The sequence below is a fragment of the Myotis myotis genome, unplaced genomic scaffold (genome assembly GCF_014108235.1).
Source record: "Myotis myotis isolate mMyoMyo1 unplaced genomic scaffold, mMyoMyo1.p scaffold_m19_p_62, whole genome shotgun sequence".
Classification (NCBI taxonomy): Eukaryota; Metazoa; Chordata; class Mammalia; order Chiroptera; family Vespertilionidae; genus Myotis; species Myotis myotis.
In genome coordinates, this window is record NW_023416371.1 from 120,530 (window position 1) to 143,352 (window position 22,823).

The 22,823-nt window shown below is 43.9% G+C and overlaps 1 protein-coding gene across 1 annotated transcript in view; it reads left to right on the forward strand.

The window, feature by feature from the left end:
• Positions 1 to 22,823, forward strand: part of MERTK (MER proto-oncogene, tyrosine kinase) — a 100,036-nt gene that overhangs the window by 43,764 nt on the left and 33,449 nt on the right. Inside the window, exons 5-7 of the mRNA XM_036315859.1 lie at positions 10,724 to 10,810; positions 13,282 to 13,397; positions 18,798 to 18,981. Coding sequence (XP_036171752.1) covers positions 10,724 to 10,810; positions 13,282 to 13,397; positions 18,798 to 18,981 — 387 coding nt within the window. The remainder of the gene's footprint in view (positions 1 to 10,723; positions 10,811 to 13,281; positions 13,398 to 18,797; positions 18,982 to 22,823) is intronic.

The following is a 22,823-nucleotide window of genomic DNA, read 5'->3' on the forward strand; positions in this document are numbered from 1 at the left end:
CTCAGAGGTATGATTTATTTCCAAGTGGCCAGATACATCCGCACTACTGCCACCTATTTGGGGTTTCAAGTTCTTTGCAATCTTTATTGTACTTTCTCTAATTTGATTTAACCCCCTTTGGTAGAGAAGATAGATGTAAAATAGGAACTGAGAAGTTTATCCCAATAATGTGCTTTTCAAAATAACCTTTATGTGTAACTGTGACTGCACAAAGCTGCACCTGTGATAAATTTACATAGAACCATGTGTGCGCACACACGAGCCCAGGTATAATTGGTGAAATCTGGATAAGCTCTATGGCTGGTACCAGTGTCAGTTTCCTGGTTTTGGCCGTAGACTCTAGTTATGTGAAATGTTCATACTGGGGACATAGGCTGAAGGAAACAGAATTTTCCCTGTATACTTTGTTTTTTAAATGTTTTTATTGACTTTTAGAGAGAGAGGAAGGGAAAGGGAAAGAGTGATAGAAACATCAATGAAAAAGAAATTGCATGCCCGCTACTGGGGATCAAGCCTGCAACCCAGGCTGGTGCCCTGACCAGAAATCGAAATGGCGACCTCTTGGTTCCTGGATAGATAGATACTCAACCACTGAGGCATACCAGCCAGGCTCCCTGTATATTCTCTACATCTTTCTGTGATCTATAATTAATTCCAAGTAAGACGATTTTTAAAGCTTTAGTTTGAATAACTATTAAATTATTTTGTGTTAAAATGTAGAAAATTCAGAGAAGTATTTTTACAGCTTATTACACATTTACAATTACAATGAAAACATTGATGTGTTTTCCGTCCTAATTTTTTTCTATAAGTATGTGTGTGTGTGTGTGTGTGTGTGTGTGTGTGTGTGTGTATAAGTGATTTTCCTTCAAGTGAGGATGATAATACTTATGCAGATTAATTCCAGCTCTTTTACTACACAAATAATATGTGAACACATATTCACTGTAAAACATTCAAACGATAGACATAAAGCAAAGTGTGAAAAATCTCCCTTTTTTTCTTTATACTTTCATTGCCCTATGCAACCGAATGTACTGTCAACCTTTGGTTTACCTGCTCTCAGACTCTTCCCAGTTCTTAAAATATCCTCATATATGTGCGTATACACGAATGTGCCATACACACATTCATGGCCAAGCCATGTGGCTCTTTCTGAATGTCAGTACTCCAGGGCCTGTCTCATTGTTTGTGACAGTTGCCACAGTGAGTGGATGGACCGTAATTCACTTAACCATCCCCTTGTTGATGAACATGTAGGTTGTTTTAACTTTTTTCTGTTGCTTATGCAGACATCTCTGTACCCATATGTGTTTCTTCTCTGAAAAGCTTGCTGGACACCCTGACCTTGTCTTTGCGGTCATAGTGCCTCTTCATAACTCTTGTACCTCCCACCACATAGTGCAGAACATCTGCGTGTCTGCCCCTGAGTTATGAACCGGTGTGATTATCATATATTAATTATTAATTAGCTTAGCCCCATCACCCCACACTGTGTGACTGAATGAATGAATTACTGAACAAACCGTGAATGGCAAACACTCCCATGTCTTAGGTCCCTTCACTGGAACAGAGACACAGTGATAGCAAAGTAACTTGCATTAGTATAATTATTTTTGCACTTAGTCTTATCTCTTTTCTCATATATCTCTAGCCAGTTCTGTGAAATTAAAAGATATTTTTGTTTTTCTTTAAAATATATATTTATTGATATCAGAGAGGAAGGGAGAGGAAGAGAGAGAGAGAGAGAGAAACAGGAATGATGAGAGAGAATCATTGATCAGTTGCCCCCTGCACGCTTTCTACCCTGGAACAAGCCCACAACCCAGGCATGTGCCCTGACCTGGAATCCACCCGTGACCCACTGAGCCACACCAGCCAGGCAGTACAGGGTTTTTACATCCATTTTGTAGATGCAGAGGGAGAAAGGGCCCAGGGTGCAGGCTTCTTGTGATGGCCCAGCACAAGTCCTGACTTGTGCTGGGCCATCAGTGAGACCCAGTCAGCCACCGGGCTGTGCCCAAGCACCTCAATTTTGTAATGTTGGACAAGAATGACATAAAACGTTATCCTTACTTATTCCTGTTTTTTTATTTTGAGCACCTTTGGTGTGGTACCTGAGTCCTCCCAGTAGTTCAGGCCTTTCTGACCTGAGATGCCTTTGGAGGTTACATGCTGATGTAAAGCCGGGTGTTTGCAGGAAGACGCAGTTCCGTCTTTTTTTTTTTTTTTTAATTATTTATTGTTGGAAGTATTACATATGTGTCCTTTTTTTCCCACAGTTCTGTCTTGAAATTAACCCCCAAGTAAACCTTTCTGATCTGAGAGAATTCTGCGACCTACGGAGGTGCTTGATTGTGGAGGCTGCTCTGAGCAAGCACATTTATGAACAGGAAGGTCACACACCTTGTCCCTTTGATACCAATCTGTTCTCTAGTGATATAAGAGCTGTCTTTAAGAGACAAGGGCAAAGAAGGCCTTTGTCTACAGGACGTTATTCTGCGTCAACAAGCCAATCTCAAAGGATTCTACGCTGTAGGATTCCATTTATGTAGCAGCCTCAGAATGACCCGGTTGTAGTGATGGCAGACTGATGCGCGCTCATGCCGGGGTTAGTTGGGGGAGGGTGTTTCTAAAAGGAGTAGATGGAATGAGCTTCTTTTTGGAAATGGAACAGTTCTGTCTCTGTACACAACCTGTGATAAAATTGCATAGAGCCATACACTCCTCCCTCCCCAAACAAAACGAAAACGGGCGGCATCAGAATCAGGTCTGTGTTTTAGTTAATGGTATTGCACCAAGTCAGTTTCCTGGTTTGGGTCAGAGTCCCTTGATTATGTAAGATCTTATCAGCAGGGGAAGCTGAGTGAAGGGTGGACCGGAACTCTGTACTATTTCTGTAATTTCTTATGAATTGAAAATTATTTCAGAACAAAGGGTTCGTGTGGGGTTTTTTTGGTCTTTTTTTAAAGAACCACTTTGTCAGGGGCACAATTCAATCCTCCGCTCCCCCAAATAGCAGGACTGTAAAAAGCATGTGATGCATGGTATTTAACCGTGGGATATATTGATTATAGACTAGAGCAGTGGTCGGCAAACTGCAGCTCAAGAGCCACATGCGGCTCTTTGGCCCCTTGAGTGTGGCTCTTCCACAAAATACCGACTTCTGCGCATGGGCCACGAAGTTTCAGTCGCACTGTATGTGCGCGCCCGCACGTGGTATTTTGTGGAAGAGCCACATTCAAGGGGCCAAAGAGCCGCATGTGGCTCGCAAGCCGCAGTTTGCTGACCACTGGACTAGAGGTTCAGTTCCCCAGCTGTGACATAGAGACTAATGCCACTTTACTGCCATGTGTCCCTAGGCAAGCTACTCCACTGCTTTATATAAAGTAGGGGTAATATGTGTCTACTTCGTGGCCCATTTATGAGGATCCACTGAAATAATGAACGAAAAGTCCTTGGTACAGCAGCAGCCTACAGGAAGGACTCAAATGTGACCCATTATACATTTTTACATGCAGTAGTTCCTAACTCACTGTCAATTGTGAGCTACCTTCCTAAGAAGAGTGGTGGACTTATGCTGATCCTTCTGTTTTTAAATACTCGTTTTATATTTAAATCTACATTTAGAAAACAGCTAAGCTAGTTTTTATTTCAGATAGGTGGATATGCAGTTAATTAATATTCATTGTAATAACAACAGTAATGTTACTGAACTCAAGGGGTTTGCCCAAACTTGGGGTACTGTTATAGGCACCTCTCACCAACACCAGAGAGCTATTACCAGCTAAGACAGCCCCAAGTCAGTGGGAGAGGGCTGTTCCTGTTGTATCTTAAATCAGCGAATGAGATACAAGGCGCCTTAATAAACCAATTAATTAGGAGTTGTTTATTACGTGCAGCCCATAGGGAGGTGTCTCTTCCAAATCTCTGAGCCCCACATACAGGAAATTTCCCGTATTTATACCTTTTGAGCTTCTTTGTCTGCAGGTATTACAAAGAACTCTGTGTGAGTTGTTGTTACAGACAGTTGTAACCTTGAATACATAATGAGTTGGAACTTGGCATAAGAATATGGGAATTATTATCAATATTAGTCTATATTAGTCTATTATATTGGATGGCTAGCTTGCAAGGTCAGACAGTTAAGTTTATCTTTTTCTATTTGAACTGAAAACAAAGTAATTTTATAGAATAAGAGACTGTCTAAAGCGACAGAGTTTACAGTGACAGAGTTTACAGGACTAGGGATTATCTAACAATAGCAGAGAATTCAAACAGCAGTTTTATTCAAGATGGAGGTTACTATACTTCGATCCTTGCTTTCTCACATAAATGAATTTATACGAGAGTCCTTGAATGTTTAGTGAAAAGCAAATTTATAAAGCAATTAAAGCATGCACCTTTATTGAAAAAGCAAGCAAGCAAGCCTGGCTGATGAAGCACAGATGGCTCTCAGCTCATCTGAAGAGCAGGTTGGTGGGGGCCTCAGGCATTATATACCCTCCTGTCTATAGGTCTCAGAATTCCTCTGATGACTGTTTTGGTGCAGATTAATTCTCAAGATCCCTTTACTTTGTTGTGGCCTTCCCAGAATTCATGAGAAGCACCTGGCAACTTTCTCTTGCCAAGCCTTGAGACTGCTGGCTTCTCGCAGCGGTTCTCAACCTGTGGGTCGCGACCCCTTTGGTGATTGAACGACCCTTTCATAGGGATCGCCTAAGATCATCCTGCATATCAGATATTTACATTACGATTCATCACAGTAGCAACATTACAGTTATGAAGTAGCAACGAAAATAATTTTATGGTTGGGTCACAACATGAGGAACTGTATTTAAAGGGCCAGAAGGTTGAGAACCACTGGCTTAGGGAGTAAAACTGCCCTTTTTTCCTTTCCCCTTTCCCCCTCCCTTTCTGCATTCTCTCATTAGGGAGGTTTTTAACCATTGCTCTCAGGTCCTTGGCTGGGGAGATAATGGCTGGTTAACTTACAAGCTGCCCGCAAATTGCCCCGCACTGTTTGGCTTCCTTCTAACTTTCCTATCTCAGTTTGCCTATTCCCCCTGCCCTGGAATCCTGTAACAGTACTACTCTTAGTAGTTGTATTTACTTGCAGCAAGTAAAGACAAGGACTTCATTTCCAAAGCTTCTCTCCCCAAGGGAGGCTGAGCCATTGCTTAGATGCACTATTCGGTCAATTGTGTGTTGACTTCTTCTTTGTAGTTTGGCTACATTTATCAAGTTGTTCCCCCCTTACTCCCCCAAGCTCATCCTGTTTACAGCTGGTCTGCAAAATTACTGAGCTACATTTTAACATTTAGCCAGAACAACATTTAGTAATAACATTTATAACTGCCCCGACCTTGAGGTCCTTGTCCTATCTAACAGTAACATAACTAGAATTTATATAAACCAGTTCATTCTTCTCACAGTGCTCTCTGCAAAGATTTACTGGGACCCTTATAGCAAGGCATGATAGTCATTTTTAATACCATTTCACAGATGAGAAAAAAATTGGAATGAGTTAGGGACCTACATGCTTAATTAAGTTCTAGTCTTTATGTGGCGGCTGGCACGATCCCGATAAAACACGTGCGGTCATGGCTTCTGCTCAGAGCTCCAGTTTCCCCCCCACGGAGAGGACAAAGCAAAGGCCTGTCCCGCCTGTTTTTCTGCTCGACCCTTCCCTCACCTCCAGTAGAAACTTGGCCCTTTCCCTCACCTCAGCCTTCCTCAGAGGGCATTTCTCAAGGAGCCAGGCTGATCCACGCGGAAAATCACACCGCACTTCTCCGCTCACCTCTGGCCCTCTGATCCGCTTCTGTTCTTGCAGAATCCTAATCACCTTCCGAGAGCTCACTTACTTAGAAGGTTATTATTTCTCACCCTTTCCCTCCACGAGAACGTGAGATCTGTAAGGACAAGGGCCTTTGTTTTATTTGTGGACGCACCCGCCGTGCCTGGGACAATGTCCGGTACACAGTACACAGTAAGTGAATGAGTTCAGGGCAGACAGTGAGTTCAGAGTGAGCGAGCGTAAGCTCCTTCATTCATGCAGCATATATTGTATTTCCCCCCCCCCCTCTTTGGGTAGAAAGATAGACACCAGGGAAGAGATGAGAGGATAGGATGGCTTCATCCAGAACTCAAAGAATTGACCTAACTATGCTTAGAAGTTGCTTCCTCAGCAGTTCTGTCCTTCCCTCCAGGGAACATCCTGTTACTGAAAGTTCCTTAAAATATCTTTCAGACTTTGTATCAGAGGTTGTTACTATTGTTTTTTTAACCAGCAGAGAGCCTGGCAAGAGGGGCATGAGCCACCGTGGAGTTGGGTCAGATGTAATGGAGTAAAGGGAGCCCAGGGGCAGAGGACAGGGCTCGGGGCTGGGGCACTGGGGAGCGTGGGTGGTGGGCGGAGACTGGGAGCTGGATCATGTTTTCCCTGGAAAGCCACAAGGGTTTGGGTATAAAACGTGCAGGGCTATTCCAGTCTGGTGGTTATTGTGCGTCCAGACAGAGGACAGGGCCGTGTCTCCTGCGCACACCCGTTGCTGTGTCCAACCCAGTCTGAGAAATGAGTCTCTGGTTGGGCATCTCAGGCCCAAAGAAATGTAACTGAATACAGAAAGCAAAGAAGGCTGTGTCTGGCCTGCAGTGCCCACCGAGTTTTGGAGAAAGTTCATCGGTTGGGACCAGCTTCCACGCTCTCTGCTGGCATCTGCTGAGCGTCTGTTGAGAATTGCTGTCATCCGAGATTTGGCTCCTTCTGGGCGGTTCTGAAAGGGGGTGGTGCCTGGTGCCAGGGATTTTGCTACAGATGTTTTTCCTGACTTTGTGTTCACTCTGTAAGGAAACGCAAAGAGGGAAATGGACTTCCCGCTTAACCTGAAGTTATGCCCCATGATAAGCAGTTTCACTTCCTGCGTGGATAAACCCTGCAGGCCTGAAGGACGGTTGGGGAACATCTCGGTGAAACCCACCACCCTCCTGATTTACGGGAGGGCCAGCTCTTCCCCCATGTGACTTGTGTTTTGTACTCAAGTGTTTACCAAGAGTCTTGGCAACAGTCTTGGTTTCAGCCTGCAGATATCTGTTCACACACACACACACACACACACACACACACACACACACACCACCTCCTGTGTCTTCTGATTGAGCCAAAGCTGATTGACCTAAGTATAAGTCAAGTTTTGAAAGTTCACGGAGCCTGGGGATATATGGGCATCTTATTTGAGAGCTTATGACCTGGAAGGTTAAAGTGATACTTCAGCACGAAATCCAGTGCCACAGGCCGACTGAAATAGTGATTGCAGCCCCGGCCCCAGGCAGTGGCTTGGAGGGGCCAGTGTCTTCATCCTCATCCAGGACGTCTTTCCTAAAATCCAAGCTGGACAAAGTGCCCAAAGTCCAGATGCTGTGACAGCTCTTCTGTCTCACCTCCTGCTTCCCGTCATTCATTGCTCCCTTGTTTTACAGAGGAAGGCCCCCTCCGACTTATCTCGAGTCATTGTGAGGGCCTCGGTTCTCCAAGGCTTTGGTGTAAGATCACTGTAAAATGCGTCTGAAAAATGAGAACCCACGAGCTCTACCTCTTGATATGGACTGAATTTGAAATTAAAATGGAAAACTTGCAACAAGAATACCCAAGCACATATTCCGGTAGCTAATAGAGCTAACGACCTCCCACAGCGTACAGCCCCTGGAAAATTACATCAGACATGAAAGGAGTTTTCCTTTAGAATGTCAGGCCGTTATTTAGGGCAGCTGAAATTCCATCCTTTGCAGCCATTTAAATTAGGAACCGTCTAAGACGCAAACCTCAAAATGTGTGAGAGGCTACATGTATTTTTCAAAATTCTTTGGGGGAGAATCAAGCAGAAGATACAAAGACGCCAGAGGCAGGGCCGCCACAGGTGCCCTTGTATCGCTGTAGCTGCCGGATTTCAAGGAAACACTTCCCTCCAGGGCAATAAATATTTCCTAAACCACCACACAAGCCATTGGTGGTTTCATCCCTCACTTGAGAGGAGGTGGCCAGCTGGGAAAAGAGCCTGGTTCCTACGGGAACTGTAGTTTCTTGGCACCTGGAATTGTCGGGAGAATGTAGCCCAGCCATCCGTGGAAGAGTTCCCTCCAGTCGGATGGAAATACTACTCATCTTGGAAAGATAAAGCCCTGAGATGTCTGTTTGATTCTGACATAACGTCTTAGAGAGGAAGCGGTCACCACCGGGAGGTAGGGCGGAGGCCCCTCGGTCCCTGGTCCTCGAGGGGCCGTGTCTGGTCAGCAGATCTCGGTCAGCAGGACAGATTCCCATCTGGACGGCGAAGAGCAGAACCAGCAGGGATTTCTCAGCACATGGATCCACTCAGGAGTAGCCCCAGCACAAAAGGGATCGGATTTCCATTTCTTCCTAGATCTGCTGCCAGACAGGGCCTCCGCCTCTTGGCCGAGCCTCTCTTGGTTCATGCCTGGCAGCGTGGTCCTTTTTGGTTTTTCAAACATTTCACTTCTTTGTTCGTGACAAGCTTTGAATTTTATAGTTATCAGATGGAACGGTCCCTACACAAGTAGATAGCTGGAAGAAAGCAAAATAAACTGTTCAGGCCGGAGGCAAATGGTGGTGTATTTTCAGGAATTCTGTTTACCGGACTGTCTTCCTCCGGTTCGTGATGTGGACTCTGAGCCAGAGACAGACATAGAGAAGTTTCCAGATTAAAGTAGAGGGCATATATGGCTGTGATTTTCTTTAAAAATAACCTTTTTCCTCTTTAGAATAGTTTTAGATTTGCAGAAAAATTGTGGAAGGACAGTTGGGGAATTGTACAGAGAATTCCCACCCCCACTCGTGGCTCCTTCTGACATCTTCCCTTAGTGGCATGTTTGTTACAATGAATGAGCCAATACTGACGCCCTGTTACCAACTAAAGCCCGAACTTAGTTCACATTTACTTTTTTTTTACTTAACCCCTTTGCTGTTCCAGGATTTCATCCGGGATTTAGTTTCCATGTCTCCCTAGGCTCCTCTTGGCTGTGACGGTTTCTCTGGCTGTTTTGTTTTTTAATAGCTTTGACAGTTATTTTTAAATGTATTTTTATTGAATTTATTGGGGTGACATTGGTTAATAAAAGCACATAGGTTTCAGATGTACAGTTCTATACTATAGCATTTGTATATTGGATTGTATATTCACTGCCCCAATAAGTCTCCTGTCACCATTTACCCCCTTTACCCTCTATACCTCCTCTCACCCCCCTTACCTCTGGTAATCGCCATTCTCTTGTCTGTGTCTGTGAGGGTTGTTTTTTTTTTTTTTTGCTTTGCTTTAATTCCTTGACCTTTTCCACCCAGCCCTCCAGCCCTCCTCCCTTCTCACTACTGTCAGAATGACCTTGACGGTTTTGAGGAGGACGAGCAGGTTTTTTTGTAGAGTGTCCCACCGTTGGGCCTGGCTGAAGTTTTCTCTCCTGAGTAGACTTGGGTTGTCGGTTCTGGGGAGGAAGACTACAGAGGGGAAGTGCCATTTGCAGCACATCATATCGAGGATGCATTCTGTCAGCGTGACGTACTGCTGGTGTTGACCTTGATCATCTGGGTGAGCCAGTGTTTGCCAGTGTCTCTGCGCTAAAGCTTTCCTTTTATTTTTCTTTCCACACTGTCCTCTTTGGAAGGAAGTCGCCGTGCGCAGCCCGCGCTTACTAGTAAATAGGGTGAGTGATGATCCCTCCCGAGGGCAGAGGACCCACGTTCATTACTGGGGAGGTTTGTCTGGTCTCCCCCTTTTATTTAATTATTTATTATATCCGTATAGACACATGGACATTTGTTTTATATTTTGCGTTACAATCCAATGGCACTTCACTGGTTTTCTTGCTCCAATTGTTCCAGTTGTGGCCGTTGGGAGTGCTTTCAGTTGCTCCCATGTTTCTGCGGCACCCCCATCTGTGTGTGTGTGTGTGTGTGCGTGTGTGCGTGTGTGCGTGTATGTGTGCATGTGCTGTGTGTGTGTGTTATATTTTGTCCCAGGCTCATCTGACATGTTCCTTGCCCCACTTGAGAATCAGCCGTTTTTCCAAGGAGCCCATGTTCCTTTATTGGAAAATGGAATTAGACTAAGGTTGCCTCCCTTTCTTTCTACTTGAAATTAACGAATCAGAGGTCTTCACACCTCGGAAATGGTAAAATTCTTTTTTATTGAGCACTGTTATCTTTGTGTAGTAACAGTGCCTCGCGGTGGTATAATAATTCCTTATGAGTTGACCGATTTTTACTAAGGACTCGTTACAGCAGATTGTCTGAAATTTTTTAAACTGGTGTTTACACTGCTGTTTCTGGAATTGTGAGGTGTCCATGGTGTCCTGGGTGGCGACGCCACAGGGGACTGTCTGGGGAACCCCAGAAACCACTTTGCTTAATATTGGGACCAGCGAGTCCCTCCTCCTCGTAGAAAGCTAAACGTTGAAAGCATATGGCTTTGTTACCTAATGTCTCCCCATCAAGGAAAATGAAAGGATCTGAATGGAGGAGCTGCCTTTCAGGCCCCTTGTTGTTCATGGTACCCAGGGCTTAATCTCAGGTGTGTTTTTATTCCCCCCCCCCAAAACACCAGAACATTTAAAAATTAACTTTGCATTTAAGACGCGAAGCAGTGAACCAAGAAGTAACAGCATGCCCGGACCCCCGTAGGGCTGGTCTCACGCTCTCCTTCCCCTTCAGGTCTGACCGAGACGGCGTTCTTCAGCTGTGAAGCCCACAATGACAAGGGCCTGGCCGTGTCCAAGGGCATTCAGGTCAACATCAAAGGTGAGAAGCAGGGCCAGTCGCTGGGAGGACATCCGGAGCCCGGGCTTCCCCACTGACTGCCTTTGTGATCTTGGGCAAGTCGCCCGACCTCTCTGGCTGGTGTTCCCCTCTCTAAAATGGGGATCAGTACACTACCTACCTGGTCTGGAGGCTTAAATGAGATCACACCAGCCAGAGTGCTCACTACAGTGCCTGGCACTAAGTTTGCTAAACATTTGCCAGTTTAGCTCTGCGGGGTCTGGGAAGAAAATAGGCTGAAATGTTCACCATGACCATCTTGCCCATCTCCACTTCCCTCTTCCAGCCTGAACTAGTCCCCGTTAGCCCTGAAGAGAGCCTGGGTGGGGCAGCTGCGGTCCTTAGTCCAGGAATGGGCCCCGCCCCTCCCGGGGCAGCTGGGGTGAAGCAGTCCTCCAGCTGCTGCCCAGAGGCGGGCGAAGAGCAGGCCAGGGTCACCCTCCCGGCCCAGCCTCCTGTCTTTCTCTCCTCACCTCCCGTCCCTTTGCTTCCGCTAAGCGGGGACATGAGGTAATGGAAGGCCCCAGCTGGCGGAGACGTTCCAGTCCAATCCACTGCCTCGTCCTCCTTTATCTGTGGATCAAAGGCGTTTAAATCTGAAACCGAAAACCTAGTAACAAAAACGTACAAACTGTCTGTTTATCCCTCTTCGAATCACCTTCCTCACCCGCTCTCTCAGAAACTCGGGCAGGTTTGGGGTTTCGGTGTTTGTTCTTAATGAGGGGCCTTTTCAGAAAGTTCACCCCAGGAAAACCTGAGCGCAGCCTGTGTGGGCGCCGAGGGATGGGCAACTTCCTTCCTCCGGCCTGAAGACCATTATTACCGTTTTGCAAAGGACGTGTGGGCAATTTCAAAGATTCACGCGTGGGCATGCATTTATAGAGTCATTGTCATCAATATAAACATCTTAAAAATTAAAAATCCATGAAAGGTGAAGTACTTCTTTAGCTTTTGCTTCATACAGACTCTCGGCTAAGATTAAAGATAAATAAATCCTGTTTCCAAAACTTAGGCTTTTGGCTCTTATTTATTTAGAAATTTATGTGAAACCAAGCCTCCCTTCTTCCAGTGTTGTTAACTGTAGCATCCGAGGCCTAATTCTGATGTGGAAAGGCCGGCATTTTGGGCAGTTCTACAGCCGCTCTATTTAGGGGAGTCGAACAGAATGCTTCTCTTCCCCCCACTCAGCACGCCGCGTGTCTGCTGGTAAAACTGGAACTCCTGACGTGGCACCCCGTGTGTGCCTAACGTGGCCCAGCCCTCCTGCCCATCCTGTCCTCGCTTCCCCACCTCCACGCCCCCCACACCTCGCCCGTCTGTGTCACCTCATTTACTTCTCACCGCCGCCCCCCGGAGCAGGACTATTACTATTACTGTCCCTTTAACAGAAGAGGGAACTGAGTTTCCAGAGGGCTTTCCACTGTGCCGGGGGCCACATCGCAGGCCAAGTGGCGATCAGATGCCCGGCCCCTGCCCGTGCTCACGCTGGGCTGCTCGCTGCCTCCTCAACCAGCCGCCCGTGTCCTGTTCAGCGACAGGAGCTCTGGGGTCAGGCAGACCCGAGTTCAAGTTTCCGTTCCCCTGCTCGTGGCCTCCGGCTGGTTTTAACTTCTCTGATCCTCAGTTTCCTCATCTGTAATGGAGAGGATAAGACAACCCCTCCGATAGGGTTCTAATAAGGAAATGAGGTGGAGGCCATAATGGGGGGCACATCGTAAGCACACAGCCATCTCCAGTCACCATGTTTTATTATGTGTGATTATTACTGTTAAGAGTTAAATTTAGCACAAGAAAAGAAGACCCCTCCCCCAAACTTCAGATTCTTTTTAGATTCTGATTGAAACACCTGTCCACATCTTTCATGTCGCTGAGGACATTGTACGCTCATTATGGCCCCCCTCAGCCCCCCCCCCCCCCCCACCACACACACAGAGCACCGGCAATAGTTCTCACCTTCCTTGGCCTGGAAATTTTTACCCCTGTACACACATGTGCACCTCATACTCTGTGGTACCCCTCTCTTCTCCACACCGGGCCCTCTTAGCTTCTGCTCACATGTGTCTCCCCAACTCAGGCAAGAACCCCGCTAGGACAGGGCTGTGTCTCTTCTTCCCCATTTATTGCCCAGCAAGGTGCCTGCACACAGTAGGACCGTGGGCAGTAAAGGAGCTGGGCCTCTGTACATCCTTTCCCAGCTGAAAGCATTCCCTTCTTCAGTGGGCAGGGAAGCAGGCTGGGGCCCCCTTCCATGGCCAGGCAGAGCACCCCGTCACAGGAAGGCCTGTCTGCAGGCTCACACAGTCAGCCTCAGGCATAGGGTGGCTCCTCTTTGAAACTTGTTTTTAATTTTTCTAATCCTAAGAAATGGGAACTGGCATGGTATTGATGTGTCTGTTTGGTCGCTTGGCCTCCTGTGGTCTCTAATTGCGTCTGTGTGTGTCTTTTTCATGTAGTCCTTCCCTCCCCACCAGCTGAAGTCAGCATCCACAACAGGAGCTCACACGGTGTCCTGATCTCCTGGGTCCCGGGCTTTGATGGCTACTCACCGTTCAGCATCTGCAACATTCAGGTAAACAAACCTGCAGGATTCAGAGGGAAGTGCCCGTTTGGTGCCCTGTGGGTCTCCCTCACTTTTTCTCCCTCCAGTACTTCCGTTGAGAGTCCTGTCCTCCTCCCGGCTCACTGTGCACCTGCCCGCCCCCGAGCCTGCCTCCTTCCTGTGCAAGGCCGGGCCCAGCCAGAGGGATCTGTGAGGCCAGGGAGAATTAATTTTTAAGGTTCAAAAATGCATCCCTAAGGTAGGACTGGCTTGTGACCAGGAGTTCAGGAAGCCAGGTACTGGTCATCCTGGCTCTTCCTGGGCTGGTTGCCAGGAATGTAGCACCTTAGCCCGTGGTCCCCAGGGGAGACCTGGGCCTTACAGGGCCTTGCAAGTCTTCACCCATTTTAACCACCACCTCAACTGGTGTAAAATAGAGGTTAGCCATCCTGCAGTGGTTCCATGCCAAGATGTAAACTCTGCTCTGTTAGTTTTATAAACATGGAAAGTAACCCAGCTGTTTGTTTCCCAAGTGCCCCGGCCCAGGGCCTTTGCCAACTCCCCACTGAACCCCACACCAGCACTGCAGGCTCAGCCCCGAGCGAGCGGCAGAGCCGAGGTCAAGCCTGGGAAGCTGAAGCCACAAGCGCTGCTCAGACCCTTTGTCTGAGACACTGCGTGTGGGAGCAGGCAGTGAGCACATGTGGATTGTCTGCTGAAAACGGGCATGTGTTCTGCCTGGTATTTTATTACACAGTAGGGTCACAAATTGTTCTTAGTCTCATACATGTCTGGTCTTATTAGTGAAAATCATGTCAACCTGACGGGCCATTTACACCCACTCACTGTAAGGAAATGACTTTTAAAGAATTTTGTGTTGACAACCGGATATGGGTGGTGGTGTTGTTGTTTGTTTTTGAAGTATATTTTAATTGATTTCAGAGAAGAAGGGAGAGGGGGAGAGAAAGATAGAAACATCAGTGATGAGAAAGAATCATTAATCGGCTGCCTCCTGCATGCCCCACATTGGAGGTCAAGCCCGCAACTAGGGCATATGCCCCGACCGGGAATCGAACTGTGAGCTCCTGGTTCATAGGTTGATGCTCAACCACTGAGCCACGCCAGTCGGGCAACAACCAGATATTTTAATACCAAATGGAATTAGTCTCCCTGCTCTTGTTGCCTCCCACTGTCACCTAACTGCTGCTCCTGCTTTGAAGAGTGAAAACATGTGCTCTTCAAATATTTAAAATAGCCTGCCCCTCTCCCTGCCACCCCCAGCCTTGCTAAGTTCTTGCCCAGCTTTGTAAACCTCCCAAGTACTGGTAAGTGTCAGGTCCTTGTGTCTACAAAATCCTCACCAGAGCTATTTTTTAACAGCTTTTTCTGGAGATATATTTCACATACCATAATATTCACCCATTTGAAGTGTACAATTCAGTGGTTTTCCTCGAAGAGTTGTGAAACCATCACCACTGTGTGATCGTGTCTGTATTCACAAGAGATACTGGGCTGTAGTTTTCTTGTATTGGCTTCTTCTGGTTTCGTTATCACGATGATACCCGGGCTTGTAGAATGAGTTGGGAGGTGTTCCTCCTTTTCTATTTCTTGGAAGAGTTTGTGAAGGATCGCTGTTCATTCTTTAAATATTTGGTAGAAATCACCAGATAAGACATCTTGTCCTGAGCTTTTTTTTGTGTAGGAAGTTTTTTGATTACTTATTCAATCTTTTTACTTGGTATGGATCTGTTCAGATTTTCTATTTCTTCTTGAGTCACTTTTGGTAGTTTGTGTGTTTCTAGGAATTTGTCCATTTCCTTTGGGCTATCTAATTTGTTGGTATACATTTGTTCATAATATTCAAATTATAATCTTTTTCTCTTCATTGAGGCTAGTAGCGGTTGCCTCTTTTTCATTCCAGCTTTTTAATAATTTGAGTCTTCCCTCTTTTTTTTTTTTGGTCAGTCTAGCTGAAGATTTGTCAATTTTATTATCTTAGCGGAGTACCAACTTTTGTCTTTGTGAGTTTTTCTGTTCTCTACTTCACTCATTTCTGCCTTAATCTTTGCTTTCTTTCTTCTATTTGCTTAGTTTTCTCTTTTTGTTGTTGTTCTTGTTTCTTAAAGTGGAAGGTTAGACAATTGATTTTAAATTTCTTCCTTTTTTATTGTGGGCATATATACTATTCATTTCCCTCTAAGTCCTGCGTTAACTGCATCCCCCGAGGTTTGGTATTTTTTAGTGTTCTTTAGTTCCTCTCAAGTTTTTCGTCATTTGCCTTGTAGTTTCTTCTTTTCCTGCTGGTTATTTAGGAATGTGTTGTTTAACTTGTACATGGTTGTGAATTTTTCAAATGTTCTTTCTTCGTTGATTTCTAATGTTATTCCCTTGTGTTTGGAGGATACACTGGTATGGTTTGCATCCTTTTAAATTTATCAAGGCTTGTTTATGGCCAAGCATAACTTCTGCTCTGGGTGGAATGTACTGCATGTGCCCTTGGGGGAGGTGTATTTGGCTGGGGCTGGGTGGGCTGTTCTGCATCTGTCAGGTTGAGTTAGTGTATGGTTTTGTTCAGTTCTTCTGTTTCCTTGTTGATCGTTTGCTTGGTGGTTCTATCGATTATGGAAAGTGGGGAGTTGAGGTCTCAACTGTTATTTTTGAATTGTCTAGTTCTCTCTTCATTTCTCTCAGTTTTTGCTTCATGTAATTCAGGGTTCTGTTTTGGGGAACTACTACAGCCTGTTTGCTATTGTAGGGCCATGACTGTCCCTATATAGGGACATATCTGAGGCGTGGACAGCCCTTTAAAAATGTTACCCAGTTGCTGAGCTGTTGGCAGAATCCAAGAGGACATGAGGCTCCTTCCACACAAGGATGGCTGCCTTCAGGGGGACTTTGCGGAAGCGCGGCCCCGCCTGGAGAGAAGGCTCTCAGGGTAGGCATGAGGTAGAGTGGGCTGGCTGGAAAACACCAGGTCGCCTGGAAGGTGGAAGGTGATGACACACAAACTTCACCTGCTCTTTCTGTCTCTTTCTCTCTCTCTGCACCTTGGCTTTGGGTGGCCATGGCCTGAGTGAACAATCACCCTTTGAGCACCAAGTTGCAGCCTGCCTTGCCTGCCTCAGGTCCTGTGGCACTGGCATTGTTATTCTGCCTCTCTTCACCCATTATCCTTTCCATCTCGGGTAGGGTGACCAGATTTAGCAAATAAGAAGAAAGTAATCTTACAAGTTTTGTGACATACCTATACATATAATTATTTGTAGTTGATCTGATACTCAAACATAACTGGGTTTTTTACTTTCTCCTGCAGTGCTAACAGGATTAGTCAGGTTGGTTTGAGAAGTTATAACTTACATTCTGCAGATAAACGATATATCCCCATTTCTAAGGGGACCAAGGATAGTTTTGTAGCAGGTTCCCAGTCCATGACAGTTTTAAACTCTGACTCGGTAACAAATGAATGTTCTGGCCAAGATTCAGATTTACGCGGAGGAGCACACACCCTCTCGCTTCCTGTGGTCCTGACATGAATTCCTTTCTTCACCCATTTTTGGGCTGCATACTCCAGGTCTATTTTTAACTGTCCCACGTACTTCTTGCCATCTCATTCCCTCTTTTCCCCCAGGACCCACCGAGAAGGCCTGTTATAGAAACCCCATCCTCTTCCAGGAACGGCTCTCAAAGCGCGTCTTGTGCCTGGAAATGCTCCACAAGTTGCTCCCCAAATGGTGGATGGAGAGCCACGGGCTTCCTCCACCTTGGTCTCCAGGGTTGGTCACCAGGAAGGAGGTGCATACTCTAAACTGAAGGAACAGAGTGACTTCTGCCAACAGCCAGGACCCAGAGGAGCATGTAGCTCACTGAGTTTCCCCAGGGGGCTCCTCAGGCCAACTGCGGCTTCTTGTCGCCCAGTGGAGTCTCCAGTTCTTAGTCAGAGGGGAGGGGAGGCCCCACTAGCTCAGTCTCATTTAGCAGATTCAAAATTCCAAAATGTTACTGGGAACGCCCCTTGGCCTACATTTCGATACCTATATCCTGTCATAACAACCTCATTATCCACACCCGTGATTGCTAGCCCATTATTATGAGGAATGGATACAGGGTTTAAGCTATTTCCCCCAAATTGCTCTTGGTTACTTCTTTTTTAAATTTAATACCGTTTTGTCTTTTCTGATTTATAAGTACTTCGTGTCATAGAAGTTTTGAAAAATGTGCTGTGAAAAGATACCACTCTCACACATCCTCCCTCACAGACAGGAGGTGTGCTTACTGGACAAGGGGGAGGTTTTTGCTGGGAACCCCCTTTTGCCTGTGCTTACAGAGGACGCCTGGAGAGGGATGTGGAGAGACTGGTGGGTTTATGAAGGATGAAGAGAAGGAACTCAGAAAGAGCTGATGTTTTAAAGAGCTTTAGAGAAGTTTGGTGGGTGAGGTGCAAATGACCCTTTCCTATGTCTCCCCACTAAGAAATGTCATAAAATCTGAATTACCTGTGTATGCCTTTGGAACGGATTTATATTGGAGTGTAATGAGAGGTGGGGAATAATGGACAACGTGTCCTGGCTAGTGTGGCTCAGTTGGTTGGGCATCCTCGTCCCATGCACCGAAAGGTTGCCAGTTTGGTTCCTGGTCAGGGCACGTGCATGGGTCGCAGGCTGGTTCCCCCGGTAGCAGGGTGTGCAGGAGACAACTGATTGATGTTTCACTCTTACATGATGTTTCTCTCCCTTCCTTTCTCTCTAAAAATCAATTTTAAAAATCTTTTTTAAAAATTAAGAACAATGACAACACGAAAACGTTCTTCAAGGAAGAGCAGAGGGTCCTCAGGTTGCACAATGAAAAGAAAAACAGATTAAAACAAGCCCCAGTATCCCATCTTCCAAAGTAGGATTTGGGAAAGGTTTTCTTTAAAAGTCTAGATAGTAAATACAGTGTCCCCACAAAAATGTATATACACAACGGATAACTCAATTTTGAAAATGAAATGTATTTTAATAAATACCGTCTTTATTATTATTCCCTGTCTATACATTTTTTGAGACACCCTATATTTTAGGCTTTGCCACCCTATTTCAGTTGACTTTGTTGCATATTCTGTGAAACAGCTGAAAGAAATTGAGACTTGAGGCGGTTCTGAGAGAGGAAGGGCTATTTTATAACGTGTTATAATAATTGTAATACAGTGATGATCATTTGCTCTGTCCCCTACCCCAACGAGAACACTTATTTCAGGCCTTTTCCTCGGGTCCCCAACTGTTGCTCCCGCAGCATGAGTAACACTCAGTAATGCGGGTGTGTGGCCTGGAAGGAAGCAGGTACTTCCTTCCGTGGAGAGGACGGGCCACGTGCACAGGATGCCTGAGCGCCCACGTCTGACATTCCCGCCACTTTACTAATGCCGGGTCCACATCTTCACTTTTCATTTAGGTCATGGAAGTGGATCCTCTGAGTAATGGCTCCGTCATGAATTTTAACACCTCTGCTTCTCCACCTCTGTATCAAGTCGAGCAGCTGCGAGCTCTGGCTAACTACAGCATCAGCGTGTCCTGCAGGAATGAGGTTGGCTGGTCCGCCCGGAGCCCTTGGATCCTGGCCAGCACGTCCGAAAAAGGTAATTCCTGGTGTTCAGAATATTACTTCTCGTGGCATGTGATTAAGTCCTTCCCAGTGGCCTGATTTAGAGTTTAAATTTTGCTTTCTGGGTCTTTGTCTCTGGAGGAGAATTTTATGGAGGTGGCCAGTGAAAATGGGAAAGAAACTTATAAACTACATATAAGTAATATTTTCTTTTGCATAAAAAGGTAATAGCAAAACACTCTTTATAGCATATACTATTTTTAATTAAGATATAATAATATAAAGCGTTACTACTCATAGCATCAAACTCAAGATAACTAATGAATTTGAAGATGGCTAATGTTCACCAAACCCTATGTGCCAGGAACTATATTAGATGCCTGACTCGAATTATCCATTTAATCCTCATAGGAGCCCTAGGGAGTAGATACTGTTACCTCTGTTATCTTACTCGTTACATCTTTAAACTTTAAAGAATTTTTTGTGTGCTTTTGAATTCCGAGTTTTTTTCCCCTTTACTATGAATAAAACCTGTGAAACCTGTTAAATTCAAGTCACACAATTTTCATTCTTTCCCAGTTAGAGCTCTAGAACGATCACTCAGAACCTCTTATGTGCCCTTAACTCCAGCCTTATACCATCAGCGGTATAGTCTTAATACAGACAGTGCAACGGGTCCCAATCAGAAACTGTTAGGGCTTAATCCTTGCACAAATGAAACTCTAGTGCCAAAATTGTGAAATACCTCCTTTTCTCAAATGAGGAAGAAAAACCTTTGAGAACAATATTTATATGCTGTGTTCCACTTTCATTGAGTTCATAATACTTTCTGATTTCTTCTTTGACCCATTAGTTATTTAGGTGTATAACTTAGTTTCCAAATATCTGGGGGGAGGGAGTTTCTGGAGATCTGTGTATTGATTTCTAATTTCATTCTGTTGGAGACAGAGAACATAACTTGTATCACCTGAATCCTTTTAAATTTATTGAGACTTGTTTTATGGTCCATCATATGGTCTGTCTTGATTAATGTTTGGTGTGCACTTGAAGAGAATGTGTATTCTATTTTTTATTAGATGGCATATTCTATAAACATCAGCTTGCTGAAGTTGGTTGATCATGTTTTTCAAATAGTACCTATTTCTGTCCATTATTTAGAAAGAAGCATTGATAATCTGCAGTTATACTTGTGGATTTATCTCTTGCAATATGCAGTTCTAGCAGGTTAATCTTTATATTCAAAGTATGTTTCCTTTAGGGAGCATAACTTTGGTCTTGCTTTTTAATTCATTCAAATATCTGCATTTAAATTGGGGTATTTAACTCATTAAAATGTAATGTGATTATTCATATTGTCTTGCTTACAGCAAATTTCATTTACATCTTTAAACTTTAGGTTTAAAGGTTGAGTTTAAATCTCACATTTTTATTTTTCTGTCTGTAGCCCTCCTTTTTTTCTTTTGGGTTAATTGAATATTTTTATTCTATTTTCTCTCTTTTGTTTGCTTATTAGCTATAACTCTTGTTTTCTGTTTTGTGTTTGTGGTTGCTTTAGGGTTAATAGTGTACATGTTTAACTTACTACTGTTTACCTTCAAGTGATGCTATACCACTTCATGGGTCATGTTGGAACCTTCAAATAGAATGCTTCCATTTGATTCTCCGATATTTACACAATTGTTGTTATCTTACTTTTACAAAATATATTATAAACTCATACTACATTGTTATTACTTTTGTTCAAACAATCAGTAATTAGGGTGACTTATATAATTATAAAAATATATATAATTATCCATAAAGTAACCATTTCTGATTTTATTCATTTTTTGGTGTAGGTCCATTTTCATTCAATATCATTTTCCATCTTAAAGGCCTTCATCATTTCTTGTAGTACATATCTGGTGAGGACTTGAGCTTCTGTATGTCTAAGAAAAATCTTTATTTTTACTTTTTAATATATTTATTTTGCCTTTCTTTCTGATAGTTTTATTAGATATAGAAGTCTAGGTTCACATATTCTTAGTTTCATTACTTTAAAAATGTTGTGTCACTGTCTTCTTTCTTGAGTTATTTCTGATAAGGAATCTACAATCTTTATTTGTTCCTCTGTATGTAATGTATCTGCTTGTATTTTGTCTCCGGTTTTCCCTTTATTGTTGACTTTGAGCAATTTAATTGTGGTGTGCTTTGGTGTAATTTTTTTACTTGTGCTTGGGGTTCATTGAATTTCTTAGATCTATATGTTTATGGTTTGCATCCAATTTGAAAACATTTTAATCATTACTTTTTCAAATAATTTTTTCTATTCCCACCTTTCTTCTAAGAGGACTCAATTACACATGTATTTGATCACTTGAAGTTGCCTCATAACTCATTGATATTCTGTTAGTTTTTCCCCCTGCTTTTCCTTTTTTTATTTTGGATAGTTTCTATTGTATTTTCAGGCTTACTGGTCTTTTCTTGTGTGGTATCTAATCTGCCATGAATTTTATCTTGTGTATATTTCATTTCTCACATTATAATTTTGGTATCTTGTTTGTATTTTTCATGTTTCTACTTAACTTTTGGACCATATGGAATGCCGTATGTTATGACTGTTTTAATGTCCTTGCTAATTCTAATATCTGTTATTTCTAGGGCAGTTTTGATTTATTTATATTCCTGCTATGTAGAAGACTTTGCAGTTTCTTTGTGTAGCTGGTAGTCTTTGGTTGCATTCCCAACATTGTGAATTTATTTAACCTTGTGGGATGCTAGATATGTCTGTATTCCTATAAGTATTGAACTTTGTTTTGGGACATTGTTAATGTATTGGGAAAAGACCGATCCTCTTGGATCTTTTAAAATTTGTGAGGCGGGACAGGAAAAGTGCTCAATTACTAACCACTATTGAGACAAGATGGTTATGTGTACTCTGCCTAGTGATCCTGGCACCATTAGATTTTCCAGTCTGATAGCTGAGAAGAGACAGTATTCCTAGCCCTAAGTGAGGCCCAGGCACTGTTATCTTTAATTCTTCCATGTATTTCTTTTCCTGTCTCCATCCAGAGCATCCTTATGACTCCACGGCCTTCTCTTGGGCATTTGTCTTTCTTGGTTTACTCCCTCGTTTTCATGGAGCACATTGTCCATTAGCATCAGGGAGAATATGTAAAACATTAAGACTATGGGGCCCTAACTGGTTTGGCTCAGCGGATAGAGCGTTTGCCTGCGGACTGAAAGGTCCCAGGTTCGATTCCGGTCAAGGGCATGTACCTTGGTTGCGGGCACATCCCCAGTGGGAGATGTGCAGGAGGCAGTTGATTGATGTTTCTCTCTCATTGATGTTTCTAACTTTCTATCCCTCTCCCTTCCTCTCTGTAAAAAATCAATTAAAAAATATATATTAAAATCCCACCTCTTCTAATTCCTAGCTCTTTGTCAAATCACTTTCCGGAGCCTTAGTTTTTTTTTTTTTTAAAAAAGACTATGGGAACTTGCATGTCTTTATGTCATACTGAATTGATAATTTTTCCTAATATAGAATTTTATGTTGTAAATTATTCTTCCTCAAATTTTAAAAAGTACATCTGCATTGTTTTTTAGGTTCATGAGTTATTATGGAGAATTCTGATACTTGAGTTTTCTATTTGAACTGTTACTTAGTTTGATTTTTAAAATAGTTTCTCTCTCTGATCGTGGTGCTGTGATGGGCTATGATGTGGAATTTGTCATCATTTGTTTGCCAACCACCATTCAGTGGTTCTTTTGATCTAGAAATGCAAGTGCTTTGGTTTTGAGACTTTTAAAATATATTTTTTTTGTTGACTTCAGAGAGGAAGGGAGAAGAATAGAGAGAAATCAGTGATGAGAGAGAATCATTGATTGGCTGCC